Consider the following 14,519-nt stretch of genomic DNA (forward strand, 5'->3'; position numbering starts at 1 on the left):
CAGCTGATGCTGGCGCGCTGTCGTTAACTTGTTGCCTGCTTTGTTCGTATGCTGGTTCGTATATGTGTGTGACTGTGTGTGTGTGTGTTGTTATTGGGAGAAACGCGCTCAGCATTTTGTCTTCGTTTGTGTTGCTTTTGACGCGTGAGTAAGCTAAGACGCCCACGTGCAAAATTTGCTTAAGCAGCGCGCAGCGTTGCCAGATTGTTTGCTTGTTGTTGTTGCTTTCGTGTGCGCGTAGTTTTCTCTATGCCGGATTAGAGCTGAAAATGAATTGAAGATTATGAGATGATCGATGACTAATTGGCTATTTGACAGATTTTGATAAATAGAAGCGTGTTTTTTGTGTTGTATTTGCTTTAGTATATTGTATAACTTAAGCGCTTTAGCCATATTAAGTTTATTAGCCAATTAGACTTTAAGCTGTTACCGCAATCGAAGCAACAATGTTGGCCTTGTGCACTTTTATGCGAACCCTTTTTAATAGCTGCTGCTACTCCTGGAATTGAGGCACATTAAAATGCTCGGCACGCTTGGCATGCAATAAACAATAAAAAACAATGCGATATGCATATGGCACCTATTAATGGCTACTTATGCTCTACAAGTGTGATACCCTGCTCCGCCCCCAGCCAGCTGCCTTGTTGAAGTGACAACAAACTGGCGGCAGGCAGCGCGCTCTCTTGGAAGCAATACGACCTGTTCATCATTATGTCGCCGACATGTCAAGCTCTGTCCAGGCATATATCATACACACACACACATACGCACACACTCTTAAATGTTCAGAGCGATGGAGTTCACACAGGCTTTTGGGCACGCCGGCGACCACTTGCTGAAATTTCATTTCATTATGTGCGTGATTTATAAATAAGCGCTCGCTGCTGCTGCTGCAGCTCGTTTGGGGCACATCGTTGTTGTTGTTGTTGTTGTTGCAGCATCATCAGCATGAACGACCCACGCATACTTTTGGAACGGCGCTACAATGTCCGTCGTTGCTTGCTGTTGTTGCTATTGAAGTTCATTTCGTATTAATCATAAAATTGTATTATTAACATGTTTATTTTGTGCGTCTTCAAGTTTCGATTACATGCAGTTTATTATGCCCTTTTCTGTTTGCAGTTGTTTTCTTCTCTTTTAAGTGCCTTTCGAACGTGACTTTGTTGTGCAGTGTAACGAAAGTAAGCCACTTTCTAACACTGCGACACAGACAACAAACAGCTTCAACCGTTCAATATAAATGCTCTTTAATGTCTCTGGCCCCCCCATTAATTGGGCTACTCACTGCTGCCAGTTGCCAGTTGCAGTGGCAGTTGCAGCTAAAATTGTCGCATAAACAATGTAGCACAGTGTGGGTGGCGTTATGACAGCTGTAAATGTTGTTATATACTTGCTTGAGTTGCAAAGAGAAGGCTTGGGATTATTAAATAAAAGATATGCTCGTTAAAGTTGTAAGCAGCAGAATGCAAAATGTTTTATGAGGCTGCAATTAAACTTTAATGTGCCAAGTGCTTCAAATTTTAGTTGCATTCTAATCAGTAGCAATAATATTATTTTGGATTAAATAAAATAAAAGGAATATTCAATTTCTTATACACTTTTAACTGCAGACCACCAAAGAATTGAACACAATTATCTAGCAAACCAAATACTTAAGCCTTTAGTTTTCGTAGCTCCAACTAACCCTCAAATGGAACGAGTTTCTGTAGCGTCTAATATAAACATTAATATGTATTTAAAAGCGCACACACACTCGGGCCGTATATAATTAACGTCAACTGGCCGGCCGTAAAGCAAATGATTAACGTCGTCTTAACAAAAGATCCAATGCAAATAGCCTTTTGGTTGGGGTGGAGTCGTCTCTCTATCTAAAGTTGGATAATTAATTACACATGTGGCACAGTTGTTTGCTATTTTTCTATAATTTTACATTCGGTTATTCGGTTTTATGAATAAATTAATTTAAATTAAGCCATAAGCCAACTAACTAGAGTATCTTAATTCTTATACAATAAACGCTATTACGTCTTAAGCGTAGTTTATGATCGCTTTTAGGCCTAGATCAATATTTGTCAACGTTAACATTTTAATTTGTAACTTAAATGCAAAAAAAATAGAGCTAAAGCTGGCGAGCAAATTCCAAATAGGCTTTTGTTTTTTTACCGCCTTTTAGAAAAAACGGTAGCAGCTCTTAATTAAATTGTTGCTAATGTTGTTGTCATTGGGCGTTGAAGGGTAAGGTTTAGGCTCTAGCACTTTATGTCTTATCGATATCCACTTTAGTCGCCTCCATTGAGTCGTCGACACAACTGTAAGCAAACGCATTAGATTGTTTAGTTTGGAGCTTGATGTGTTTACACTAAGTAAATGGACTGGGAGTGAATATTTCAAATCGAAGCCAAGGCACTTGAAAAGCTAACGTCGTTGTAGCTTTATTTATCTACGTAATTTCTAACAGATATATAGTTAGACTCAGACTAACTTAAGAACTCTAGCATAAGTTCTTAAATAGCAATTAACATAGCTTGGCTTTCAATTCTTCAGAAGAGGAAAGAAACGTCTGATCTAAAGACTTAATGCCCCAAGAGCGTTCTTGCTTAGACATAACGATTTAGTTAATTTTAAAGCAAGACTTAAGGACTTAAGCTCTGCCTTCAAGACCTACAGCCCAGCACGAGATAAAGTCTTAACCATTTTCACACTAGAGCTGACCACAAATTCACTTTCCCATTTTGTGGTTAAATTAAGCACACCACTCATCATGAAGGTCTGCAGATTCAGACCGCAAGCATAAAGTCTTGCAGTTTATGCCGACAAGTGTGCGAAGGCGCGAAATGAAAAGTGAAGTTGATGATGAGGCAAAGAGGCGAACAGCAGCGCGAACGACATTACTTTTGGCAGCTGATGGGCTCCTGGCACTTGACTGTGACAACGCTGATGCTGTCATCGTCATCATGATCCAGCTCGGAGGCGTGCGGTGCTGTGCCAGACTGCGGAGCAGACTGCGCGTCAGCGGCGGCAGCGCCATTTGTCTTCAAGCGCACCACATGCGCCAGCTTTGTGGTGGCCGCCACAGCAGCCGCCATCACATTGCCATTTCCATTGAGTGGCTTTTGCAGCAGCTGATTGGACGAGTCCAGGCGATGCGATAGCGAGGTGTGACGATTGTTGACCGACTGCAAGCAGACAGTAGTTAACAATTTAGTGAGAAGAGCAGCCACAGATTTGAATGCTTACCACATTGTTGTTGTTGTTCATGCGGCCGCGTATGTTGTAGAGTCCATAGACCAGCGGATTCATGCAGGAGTTGGCGCATGCGAATATGAAGAGTCCCTTGCGCACCAGCGAATTAACCTTATCCACCGAAGACTTGTCCAGCGAGTACCACATGCAGATGATGTAGTAAGGCGTCCAGCAAATGATGAAGACAATCACTATGGAGATGGTCATCTTGAGCGTGCGCTTCTTGGCGCGACTCAACACGTCATCGTTGGAGCGACGAAAGCGCTCGGCGACGACATCCTTCAGCACACGCTGGCTCTTGCGATAGATCTCCAGATAGATGGCGCCGTAGCAGTAAATGAAAACGATCAAAGGAAATGCGTACATGGCGCACATGGTGGCGATTTGATATAACCAGTTGTGAAATTCGCTTACAAACGAATGAAAGGTGACGCATTGCAAGTAGCCTTTAACCATCGGATGCTCCTCCACATGGAAGAGAAAGGCCTGCGAATTGATTGAAACTGATGTGAGATCGTTTGACATTAATTGGCAAGAGCTTGGCTACTTACTTGTGGTATGCTGCAGATGACGGAGCCCAGCCAGGCGCAGACGAGCATGATGCGTCCGCGATTGTAGGAACGCTGCAGCGGTTTCAATATGGCATAATATCTGAATTGGATTGAAAGTAACATAGACACACACACACTCAGATTTACTTGCTAGGCAAAGCAATTGCGTGCGTCGTCGTATCTGGCCATCAAGCTGGTCCATTAGCAACAGTCGACAGAGACTCACCTGTCTAGCGATATACACACCATTACAAAGCTGGACAAGTACAGGCCGAACACACGAAAGAAACTCATGAGACGGCACATCAGATCCGTGGAGCGCCACTGCACCGTCCAAGCCCACACAATCTCCAGCGGCATCAACAGAAACGTCACCATTAGATCGGCAATGGCCAAATGCATTAGCATGATGTCAATACGCAAGGGACCCCGCAGTCGCCGCTTGGTCAGCATATACAGCACTGTGCTGTTGCCAATTGTTGAGATCACGAACAGTATGCTGCGGGCAAATGCAAAAAGGTTAATCGCCAAGCCAAGTGGGTGACATGGCGTGGGTGAGCAGCCAGTCAATGTGATAAATGTGATAAGTGGGTCACAGCGAATGCGTTTGGATTAGAGCCAGCTGCTCGCTATCAATGAGTTACGCCTAAACCGAAGATTGGGCTTGCACACCTTGGCCAATTATCTAGACTTATGATAAAGCTATTCAATTAAGTCGTAAGGCACTTACTAAGTGCAAAAAATAAAATAAGCACAGGATCTTATTGCTTTTCTAATTTAATGTTAATTTAATCAAAGCAATATATTCAGCTTTGAGTGGTTCTAAGTGAGGCATCTGAATTTAACTATTCATAAACGTGGGAACTAACATAAGCAGCTAGCTATAATTAAATATATTAAAACTCAATTCAATATAAGTAATTATTAAATATAAATATTATTTATATTTTGCCTAATGCTTTTAATTGATTTTTGTTTGGTTAGTATTTAATTCCAACTAGTTGTTAATGACACATTTTTATAGCTGCTGTCAACTGTTCTTAGTCTTAGTTGCAACTAAAAATTATTACTCGCCGCTAGCCAACAATTAATCAATAAATAAATACTTGTTGCTCAGCAAGCCAGTCTGGCTAATCGATTAATGATTACTTCATAAAAACTACCTGGCTCTATTGTATTAACAATCAAGCATACGTATCGCATACGTAGCGTATACTTAATAAGCACTTATATTACGTATACGTATGAGCTTGATAAAATCTTTAACAATTTACACATATTTTCAATCAACATTAAATCTCCTACCTAAAAAAATTGCTTGAAGTGGAGTGCTAAACATTTTTCTACGGGCGTATGAGCAATATCAGTTCGAAAGATCGCTGTAAATTTTCGAATCACTCTATTCAAATGAACCCGACGCTGAACCAAAGCGTTCAAATTCCAAGTGAAAATTATTAAAACTCAGACAGTTAGACATGATTTATACTTATTTATAACCTACACCTACACACACAACTGATAAGTTTAGAAATAGAGAGCGGGAGGTGAAGAGCGACAGAGAGAGAGAGAGAGGAAAAGTGCAGCTTATCAACGAACACTGACTCGGAATGTGAATGTGCAAGCCAAAGTACAATAATGCTGGCTGTAAAAAAAGCGTAGGCGCTGCTCATTTTGATTAGATGAAATCAAATCAAACAAGTTGAGAGACATGTAATAGTTGTAATGTAATGTTGATGGCTTACCTATAGACTGTAATTGACAGGCGATGGCCGTCATTGAATACCATATCCTTGGACCAGTGCATTGTGCCATTCGTATTATTCACATTTGACCAATCATTCAATACACGATGATCCATAACAACTTCATTCACTGGCGACTCGACCATGTCTCTAATTCAACATAGAGGCAGCAACTACTAGCTTACGCTTGTTTAGTTTGTAAGTTTGCTATTAGAAACATAATAATATTTATAATTCGGATTCCAATATGTTTGTAGCTATAGCCACATTATTTATTTACTATTTGCTATTACTGGCGCATAACAATTGACGTCAAACTATCTTGGGAGGGCCTGTCAATTAGTTAAATATCAAATAAAAATTCTTACACTTGATTGCAGGCGATTACTTCATAAGCATGTCAACTAGCTAAGCAATGTATTTATTTTTTTTTTTAATATTATTTACGTTACAGCAAATTAGCTGTGTTTGTTTTTCATAACGCTCGACTGCCAGCCTTGTGTGATAATTACAAAAAACAATATTTATTTATATTGCTGCACATGCGTTAAGAATTTTACTGCTGGAAGATTCCTGAAGGAACAACAACATTGACATTAAATTGATTAAATGTATGCACGCTTTAAAGAAATTTTGTGCAGCTGATTGCAAGCATGTTTTTGTTTCTTTTTGTATTTTTTAAACACTTTCAAATGTTTGTCACAACATGACCTTGAACTAATTTAATTATATGTAGTACATTTATGTTGCTGTTCTCAGGTTCTTGTAATAGTGAACAATGCTCTTAAAGCTGTTTTGTTTGTTTGTTGTCGCTGTCTATATATTAATCATTAATCTGTTAATCAATAGCGCTCAATGGGGGCAGAGACGCTTGCTCATTTAATTGAACAGCAACCGAATAGCAACGACTACAACTACAACAACAATAGCAACAATTATTATAAGATAATGATTGTGCCAACACATAGCAGTGGCACTCATTGCATTAATCCTTGAGTTTGCTTTTTTTGTTGTACATAAAAATAAATAGTTTATTTAGTTAAACACATGGTATTTGTGGGCTTTTGAACTTTTCTTTTTTGATACTTTATGATGCGAAAGCAAACAATGAAAATTCATAAATTAAAGCAGCATGGGCAAGGCATGGCAAAATAGCAACAATTTTATACAAATATTTAAAGCTTAAATAAATTTCTGCTTAATAATTTTCGAATATTTACTAAAATTACACTAATGAACTGAACTATGCGTTCGATTGTAGGCGTAATCAATAATTACGTTGCTTTTTATTATTTTCCTGTTTATTTCACAGTTTATTTTTGATTCCGTTTTGTTTTACGTTTTCTAAACACGCGCGCGCTCCGTGTACATGCACCACATACATATAGACACAGACGTAAGGAATCAGATAATTTAGCACGATTCGTACTATACACACACCTCACACAGCGCACACTACAATTAAAGCATGCAACGTTTTGCAACACTGGCGGCAACGCATACGACAATGCAGCATTCGCTTGAAACGTTTACTATAACTGCAATTAACGGTAAACTCTCGTGCTCGGGCTACGCCGTACAGGAACTGACTGAATTAGCTAGACGGCCGTTGGGGCAGCTGATGCTGCCGCCGTGAAATCGAAATCTCAACAACAACTGATAATCTAATTTAAAAAAAAAAAAAGTGCGACGCAGCCGGCGCTACCAATGTTCTTGCACTTGTATGTACATGTGTATGTGTGTAGTTGTGAACGCCGGCCGGGCAGGTCACACTGATAAGCTTACACGATCCCGAAATGGCACAAATATTGCTACATACAATTTTAATGTATTATATTTATATTTCACTTGGTCCGCCCGCATAAAATTTCTCGTTTATCAATGCGAATGTAATACAAAGTTCAAGCGCTGTCTGTCTACATAGAAAAAAAGCGCTGCTTTCTTCTTCTTGTGCTTAGCGGCCTTATCTCCGCCTCCGTAGTACCGTAAGCTGTGTCTCAAAAATAATTCATCAGCAGCAGCAGCACAACAACAACTAGACACAGTGCGTTATCAGCGTGCTGGCGGCACGTCTTAAGTATGACTCCCATTCGTTGCGAATTAAAAGTATATTAATTATAACTATATATTCCCACTGCGCAGTTTATCCTTTTATCCGGCTACACTTGTCGACTCTCCAAGCGCGCGCTTGCATCTAATTCGTTTGGCCGCTCTGCACAATTCAAGGTTAACCATATGCACATATGTGTATACAAAATCGAGTCGCAATTTGCAAACATTTCATTAATATAATGAGCGCGAATTGCTCGCAACAAAAGGATTTCAAGTTCATGTTTTCACGTATACGTGACAGTTCATGGCGCGCTATTGTATGCTACATTAATGTATATGCATGTGCCAGCAACTGTTGTTATCATGATGCACCTGAAACGGAACGATAAGAAAATAGTCGCTTTTAATGAGCGCCGCGGCTGTGGCAAAGCAAAAACATTACCATACAGCATTAAATTGATATTCACATGCGATACTATTAACTAGTTGAAGTCTTAAGCGAACCCTTCAGGCAATTATTATACTAAAATGATTGACACAGTATAAATCTCAGATATTAAGTTTAAAAGCGGTAGCATAAAATAAAGAATACTTTTAAATATCATATAATATATTAAACTGCACATATTTATATATAATTTGATTGAATTTCCCTAATACTATAACAAACTATATACATATGTGTGACGAGATAATTGATAATGATAATTTATTATTTAACTATTCTTTTACTTATAATTTTTAAGCAGTTTTAAAGCTTTAATGTTTTGCATGTTGTGCTCATATAACGTATATGTATTATTGTGTATGTATAATCATATAAATTAACTTCAACAGGTGAACATGGCGTATACTTTTTCCATAGCAATTTTTTTTCCAGTGAAACAATAACATTCTTGTACACAAACCAAATCAAAATGTTATGCTCCTCAGCGAGTGAGCAAAAATGTTATGCTGCTGTTAGCGTAACCTCTCGCTCGCACCCACTTAATTTCTGTTGCTCAAAAGTATCGATATCGATATCGAACCTACACGTGAGGTTGTTGTTATTGTTATTTTATTAAAATTTGATGAAGAACAGCAGCAAAAATGTTGCGAAAATCAAAAAAACAGCCACAAACCGTAGCAGACAAAGTTAATAAGCTTTTAGCACATCCCAATGAGAGTGAAAGTGATGATGGAGCCGATTCCGATGTGGATGTTGCGTCCAGCAGAGCGCAAGTGGTAGACTTTGAAGACGAATATGATTTGCCGGATGCGCGTAGCACAGACTTTCGTAAACGCAATATAAAGCTGCTGTCCGAGCAGAGCGAGAAATACAAAGGCAAAATTACCAGTCGCAAGGAATTGGAACTAGAGGATGAAGAGGAACAAGATGATGATGATGATGAAGAGGACGAAGAAGAGATACCATATGAGGAGAGCGACAGCGATGAAGATGAGGAAGCAGCATTGGAGGCATTTAATAAAAAGATGAACAAGGCAGAAGCAAAGGAGGACAGCGAGCACGATGATGACGATAATGATGATGATGATGATGACGATGACGATGACGACGATGACAGCAACATGGAAGGTGCAGAAGAGGGCGATGAAGACAGCGAAGAGTCTGACTCCGAAGATGACGCCATGGATGTCAGCGGTATAATGACAAAAACAAATCAGCAGGCGGAGGTGCAAAAAGGAATGTGCGTGCAGAATCAACTGCGCATCTGGGAACGACTTCTAGAGCTGCGCATCAACACACAGAAGTTCACCAGCAAAGCGAATCAGCTGCCTTCGCCAGAAGCGCTACAAACGCTGAGCGAGAGCAATGAGGAGCTGAAAGCTGTGTTGAATGAAGCACAAGAGCGCAGTGCCAAGCTGGTGCAGCAACTGCTGGCGCTGCAGGCGTCGCTGACGCAGCAGTTTGGCGAGCTGAAACAGTCCGTAAAGCGCAAACAGCTGCCAGAGGGCAGCAAGGACTCGCTCTGTAAACGTTTGTCGAGCACGCTGCGAGGCAATCATCAGCAGATGATCAGCTATCGCAACGAAGTGCTGCTCAAGTGGGACGATCGCACCAAGCTGCTAACACCGGGCGCAGGAATGAAGCGCAAGGCTATGCAGGAGGACTTTGATGTAATCAAAAAGATCGAAGGTGCTTTGGCTAATCGTGAGGTGTTGATTGAAAAGTCGCAAATGCTAAAAAGCAATCAACAGGCGCTCGAACAGCAGGAAGCAGATGCGGAGCAGTCCAGCAGTCAGCCTAAGCTAAAGCATGTTTATGATGACAGCGACTTTTATCATCAACAGCTGCGGGAGCTTATTGAGTACAAGGCTAGCACCACGTCCAACATGAGCGAGATCACCAAGCAGTTTGTGGAGCTGCAAAAGCTGCGGCAAAAGATGAAAAAGAAGGTGGACACCAGAGCCAGCAAGGGTAGAAAAATACGGTAAGTTAATAATACTTTTGAAATTAAAAAATTTATAAACTAATTGTCATACTTATAGCTATGTGGTTCACACCAAGTTGATTAACTTTATGGCGCCGCAAGAGTCTAGCGATTGGACAGAGGATTCCAAAACAGAGCTTTACAAATCCTTATTTGTTTAATAGCGCAACTTGCAATTGTTTAAAAATAATAGGTGTCTAATAAAAAATATATGAAAAAAGAAGCTAACGTTTGAATTTAATTTGTATTTATTTCATATGTTTGTCTTGCTTTTTATTAACTGCTAAATTTTTTGTATGTTCAACATTTGTTTCGTTTAATATTTGATTTATTTTTACGCTTTTATTTATTATTAACTGATTAGATTTATGCAAAAAAACGGTTATGTTTTATTGCATAACAATATATATGGCATCAATAATGTTAACCGCTTAAACTTTGAACGATTAATTTTCTTATTTCTCATCCTTTTTGCTTTTTATTCTTTTAGAGTGCGAGAGTTTTGTGGGCGTGGTAGTCTTGCATATTGTTATTATTATTATTTGTTACTTGCTTGCTTTTGCATTTTGCTGTTGTTCGTTAGTTACATACATATGTATACATAATATATTTATATATATAATTTGTTAATATATTAAACTAGTTGTTTTGCTTTTCCACCGTACTTGACTTGGTATTCGTTTAAATTACTTTGCTAGTTTCGTATGATTTATAAAATTATTATTATGTTTTATGTGAAATTTTCAGTGTGCCCATGTCAAAGTTAAAGTTTAAAATTAAATGTAAGTATATATAATGTTTAATTGCAATAAATAGTGTTAAAGTTAAAGTAAATTATGTGTTGTATATTTGCTAATTAGCCTTTAAATACCAATGGTTGCTTTCAAGACTTTTTTTCTTTCTTTAAATTAGACAGAATAAATAGTAGACAATATCAATCAGACAATACCAAATGTTACATTATATCTATACATAAAATACTATGAAAATTTTCGTTTGTTCGTTTTGCAAATACAGTTTTGAATTTCTTTGGATGCTGTGTGTGTGATTGTGTGCTTAAGAGAGAGAGATTGGACTTTAAGCTGTAGTTTTCATTGTCAAGCTCTTATTACAAATTAATTAACAATTAGCAAAATAGAAAGAGCACATAATATCAATTGTATATAATTATGTATTGTTTGTTAATATTGCACTGGTAATAATGCGCGTTATAAAATTAATTTACTTTTGACTTAAATGCTATTAAAAAACTGACCACGACACAGACACAAAATGCGCTTAATTTTGAACTTATGAAAAATACTGGGCTTTCAAACTAAACGGGACAGACTAATTTGAGTGTGAATATGTATGTGTGTGTGTGTGTGTGTGTGCATGTGAGCTATTTTTGTATACAAACTACCAAATACAAAGATTACAAAAAATGCCAATGCTCAGTGAAAAATGTTTGTTTGCCTAATTGTTAATGGAATTTTTCAGCAACAGGGGCAGCCCAGTTTTGGTTTTTGATTTCGATACAAGTATTGTGGCAGTTTTGGTGCCACTAGCAGCTGCCTCAGCCACAGCAGAGGCAATACGCGACGACGCCGACTGAAGTTGACGCTGATGCAGCTCCTGCAGCAACGCCGAATGTTTATCTAGCGCCTTCAGTTGTGCCGAATGCTGTGTCTCATAGAGTGAAGATTGCAGCTGTGTGTGTATTGAGGTGACATTAGAGAGTGTGCTCTCTGCCTCAGCTGTTAGAAAATTGCTTAAATAACGTTTACTAGTTGTTGTAGTCGATGATGTCGTTGTAGTTGTTGCCATTGAAGTCTGTTCCTGCGCTGAAACCTGCAAGCAAAACAAAATAAAATCAAAAGCTGCATATAAATGGAATAAATGAAATGTTCAACCTTGCTGTGTACGCGAAACTCTGCGTCTCAAGTGCACTTGGCTGGATGTATAACGTTTTCCATATCCTTTTGCACTGCGTACAATTCGGCCACACTTTTGGCGAAAATTACATTAAGTTCACTCATCTTGGCCAGCTGCAAAGCAGAGTTTTCGATTAATACATTTAACATTAATAGTAGCAGCTTATATATTACCGTTTGATCGTTGCACTTTTCGCGTAAATTCATGTTGGCTGTTTTAAGCTCTAGTTCGTGCTGCAGCAACTCTGTTTGCAGCGATTCAGTGCGCGCCTTGAGCGCTGCAACCTCCCGACGCAGCTCATCCTCAATGGCGCTACCAGAAGCGACGCCACCAGCAGCAGCACCCACACGCAATAGCTCCATTTCACGCTTGAGGCGTATGTTCTCTTCCTTATAAGTATGTAGCTGACGCTTCCACTCGTCTACGTTGGCTGTAGATTCCTGGGAACATGCATATATTGTTTAAAACAAGAGCTTACAAATATTAGCATTAAGCAAACTCACTTGCAAAGCGCTAGTCAGGCGTATATTGTTGTTCTTAAGCGTAGCCAGTTCAATTTCCCATTTTTTTGCATTAGCGCAGCTAAAAAATAGCAACACATTTAGAAAACTAACTCTAGGGTAAAATATATTTGGTATACCTCTGAGCCAGCGCCATTTTCAGACGCTCGTTCTCATATTTTAGCTGCTGTTCGACCGTTGCACCCGCACCAGGACCAGTATGCATGCCCACAATGCTGCCACCCGAGGAGATTGTAATGCCACCACCAACATTTGCTGGTGTTGCCGTGGCCGTTGCCATACCCATTGTGGGCTGTGGTGAGGGTGTTGCCGAGTTCATGTCTTGCTTAACATCGCAAGCGTTTAGCAACTTATGCGATGGACTATCCGGATTGGCATTTTGCGTATTCGTGTTACTTAAATTCGGCGGCTCCACAGTATGCGGATCTATGTTGGTGTTATCGTTTTGCATGGCGCCCACAGCTCGTCCTGATATGGGCGATGTATTTGCCGAGGTGGTGGGCGTTACCGCATTGGAGCCATTGGCGGATTTCATGGCATTCTTGGTGGCCTCCTTAACCTCCTGGAACTTCTCCACAAACTACACCGCATAGAATATAAAATATTAAAGTAAGCTTCCGCAAATAATTGCTAACTACGCACCTTAGTTAACTCCGCCTCGGAACTAAAGCCCAGTCCGTAGACCGTATTGGCGCGTACATCGCTCCATTGTCCAAACTTTTGTGAGGTTTGCGTGAATGTCATGCTTGGTGTTATTGTTGAGTTAATGACCGCCTTGGTGCCCTCGACGCTAATAATGCGATACAGATTCCGTGAGCTGTCATAGAAGAAGCTCACGTTGACCGCCTTCATGCTGGCCGTAATCCATGTGCGTTTCGTCTTGGGATCAATGTGAAACACATGCGCCTGGCAAGTGAAAATCGGTTGCTCGCTGTAGACAAGGAATATAAAAGGCACAACGCACACGGCACATTAATTAAAAATTCCATTAAAATTCCTACATGTCGCAGCCAAGTGCTCAAAGCATGATATGGAATGTGCTATAAATATGGGAACAAGTTTGTAGTAAAAGCTAAGGCGCCAAGCAATTAAACTTTCAAGTCATAAAAGCATTATTTGCCAACTAGTTACCACATATTTATAAATAACTTGTTTATTATCATACGTGTATACTTAAGAAAACAAATTGTTAGGGGCTTAAAAAAACAAAATCAAATCACTTTTGTTCTTGGCGTCACCATGTCAATGGCATTATTGTTGCTCTTGTTCTTGAACATGTTTTTTTTTGTGTGTGCGAGGGTGAGGGTGAGGGGCTGCCTTGGCGACTAAATTGCATTATGCGCTTAAGTGTTTTGTAGCCTCGTTTTTGGTTTTCCCTCAAGTTTACTGCACCTACTACATAATTGGTATCGACGAGCGGCGTTTCCACCAACATACACACCTATATATGCATATACACCTATGCATATATACAAATATAGCCGCACACATATGTACATATATAACACATATTTACGCCTCCAAAGCCGCCCGCTACACACAGCCTACAACTACAACAACAGCAGCAGCAACAACAACAGTGCGAGTAAAAGCAAAGGCGGCGGCGTCGATTTTTCACACAATTTGCAGCATTTGAAGTTTGTTTTTGCACTCAACGAAAACTCACCCCATTTTATTTGTTTATTGCAGCGCGAATTAGGCCTTAATGGCAACTGTTTAACACTTTGCTATGTGTCTATGTGTGTTAATTATTTATGCTAAAACTTTTTAAGGCAAACGGCGAACGCTTGCTGTTTGTAGTAGTGTATTGTTATTATATCGATACATCGGTATGTCGATATAACAAACGACTGGCACTTCTGGCGGTTTTTCGCCGAGACGTGCAATTGTTGATAACTAATTCCAGCCATGTGGCAGCACTGTAATCATCATTAAGGATGAGAATATGCAATGAGCCGGCAAATTTATATCAGAATAATATATTGTTCCCACCAACAGAAATATGTTGTTGCATGCATATAATAGAAAAAAATAATATATTGTTAAAGAGCTTTCGATATATCG

At 39.5% G+C, this 14,519-nt stretch overlaps 3 protein-coding genes across 5 annotated transcripts; 1 reads left to right on the plus strand and 2 right to left on the minus strand.

The window, feature by feature from the left end:
* Positions 1 to 1,910: 1,910 nt before the first annotated feature.
* On the minus strand, positions 1,911 to 7,120 carry LOC108594257 (gonadotropin-releasing hormone receptor). 3 transcript variants are annotated; one of them, XM_017979381.1, is made up of 7 exons: positions 6,977 to 7,120; positions 5,537 to 5,743; positions 4,021 to 4,293; positions 3,795 to 3,894; positions 3,238 to 3,729; positions 2,893 to 3,176; positions 1,911 to 2,309 (listed from the first exon to the last, which is right to left on the minus strand). In XM_017979381.1, exons 2-7 carry the CDS (start codon positions 5,680 to 5,682, stop codon positions 2,258 to 2,260), a joined length of 1,347 nt encoding a protein of 448 aa, XP_017834870.1. In that variant the 5' UTR covers positions 5,683 to 5,743; positions 6,977 to 7,120; the 3' UTR covers positions 1,911 to 2,257. The 3 variants fall into 3 exon arrangements, with proteins under 3 accessions (XP_017834870.1, XP_017834871.1, XP_017834872.1); XM_017979382.1 differs by lacking the exon at positions 6,977 to 7,120 and adding an exon at positions 5,817 to 5,921; XM_017979383.2 differs by lacking the exons at positions 5,537 to 5,743; positions 6,977 to 7,120 and having other exon boundaries at positions 4,041 to 4,105.
* A 1,521-nt stretch (positions 7,121 to 8,641) lies between these two features.
* Positions 8,642 to 10,212, plus strand: LOC108600632 (protein Aatf). The gene is made up of 2 exons (XM_017988324.2): positions 8,642 to 10,020; positions 10,079 to 10,212. The coding sequence occupies exons 1-2, from the start codon at positions 8,678 to 8,680 to the stop codon at positions 10,179 to 10,181; spliced, it is 1,446 nt and encodes a 481-aa protein (XP_017843813.1). The 5' UTR covers positions 8,642 to 8,677; the 3' UTR covers positions 10,182 to 10,212.
* Positions 10,213 to 10,647: 435 nt separating this feature from the next.
* Positions 10,648 to 14,249, minus strand: LOC108596440 (homer protein homolog 2). The gene is given in 7 exon segments (XM_017982179.1): positions 10,648 to 11,850; positions 11,913 to 12,047; positions 12,108 to 12,374; positions 12,438 to 12,516; positions 12,575 to 13,035; positions 13,098 to 13,386; positions 14,122 to 14,249. Coding segments are annotated over 7 exon segments (1,611 nt in total). The 5' UTR covers positions 14,127 to 14,249; the 3' UTR covers positions 10,648 to 11,475.
* Between the last annotated feature and the right edge of the window lie 270 nt (positions 14,250 to 14,519).

The sequence above is a fragment of the Drosophila busckii genome, chromosome 2L (assembly GCF_011750605.1).
Source record: "Drosophila busckii strain San Diego stock center, stock number 13000-0081.31 chromosome 2L, ASM1175060v1, whole genome shotgun sequence".
Classification (NCBI taxonomy): Eukaryota; Metazoa; Arthropoda; class Insecta; order Diptera; family Drosophilidae; genus Drosophila; species Drosophila busckii.

Coding starts and splice junctions, on each gene's coding strand:
- LOC108594257 (XM_017979381.1), bottom strand. CDS start 5,682: ATGGTCGAGTCGCCAGTGAATGAAGTTGTTATGGATCATCGTGTATTG. Junction 4,294..5,536: donor CTGTCAATTACAGTCTATAG/GTAAGCCATCAA, acceptor ATTTGCCCGCAG/CATACTGTTCGTGATCTCAA. Junction 2,310..2,892: donor GAGCCCATCAGCTGCCAAAA/GTAATGTCGTTC, acceptor GTTTGCTTACAG/TTGTGTCGACGACTCAATGG.
- LOC108600632 (XM_017988324.2), top strand. CDS start 8,678: ATGTTGCGAAAATCAAAAAAACAGCCACAAACCGTAGCAGACAAAGTT. Junction 10,021..10,078: donor AGCAAGGGTAGAAAAATACG/GTAAGTTAATAA, acceptor TCATACTTATAG/CTATGTGGTTCACACCAAGT.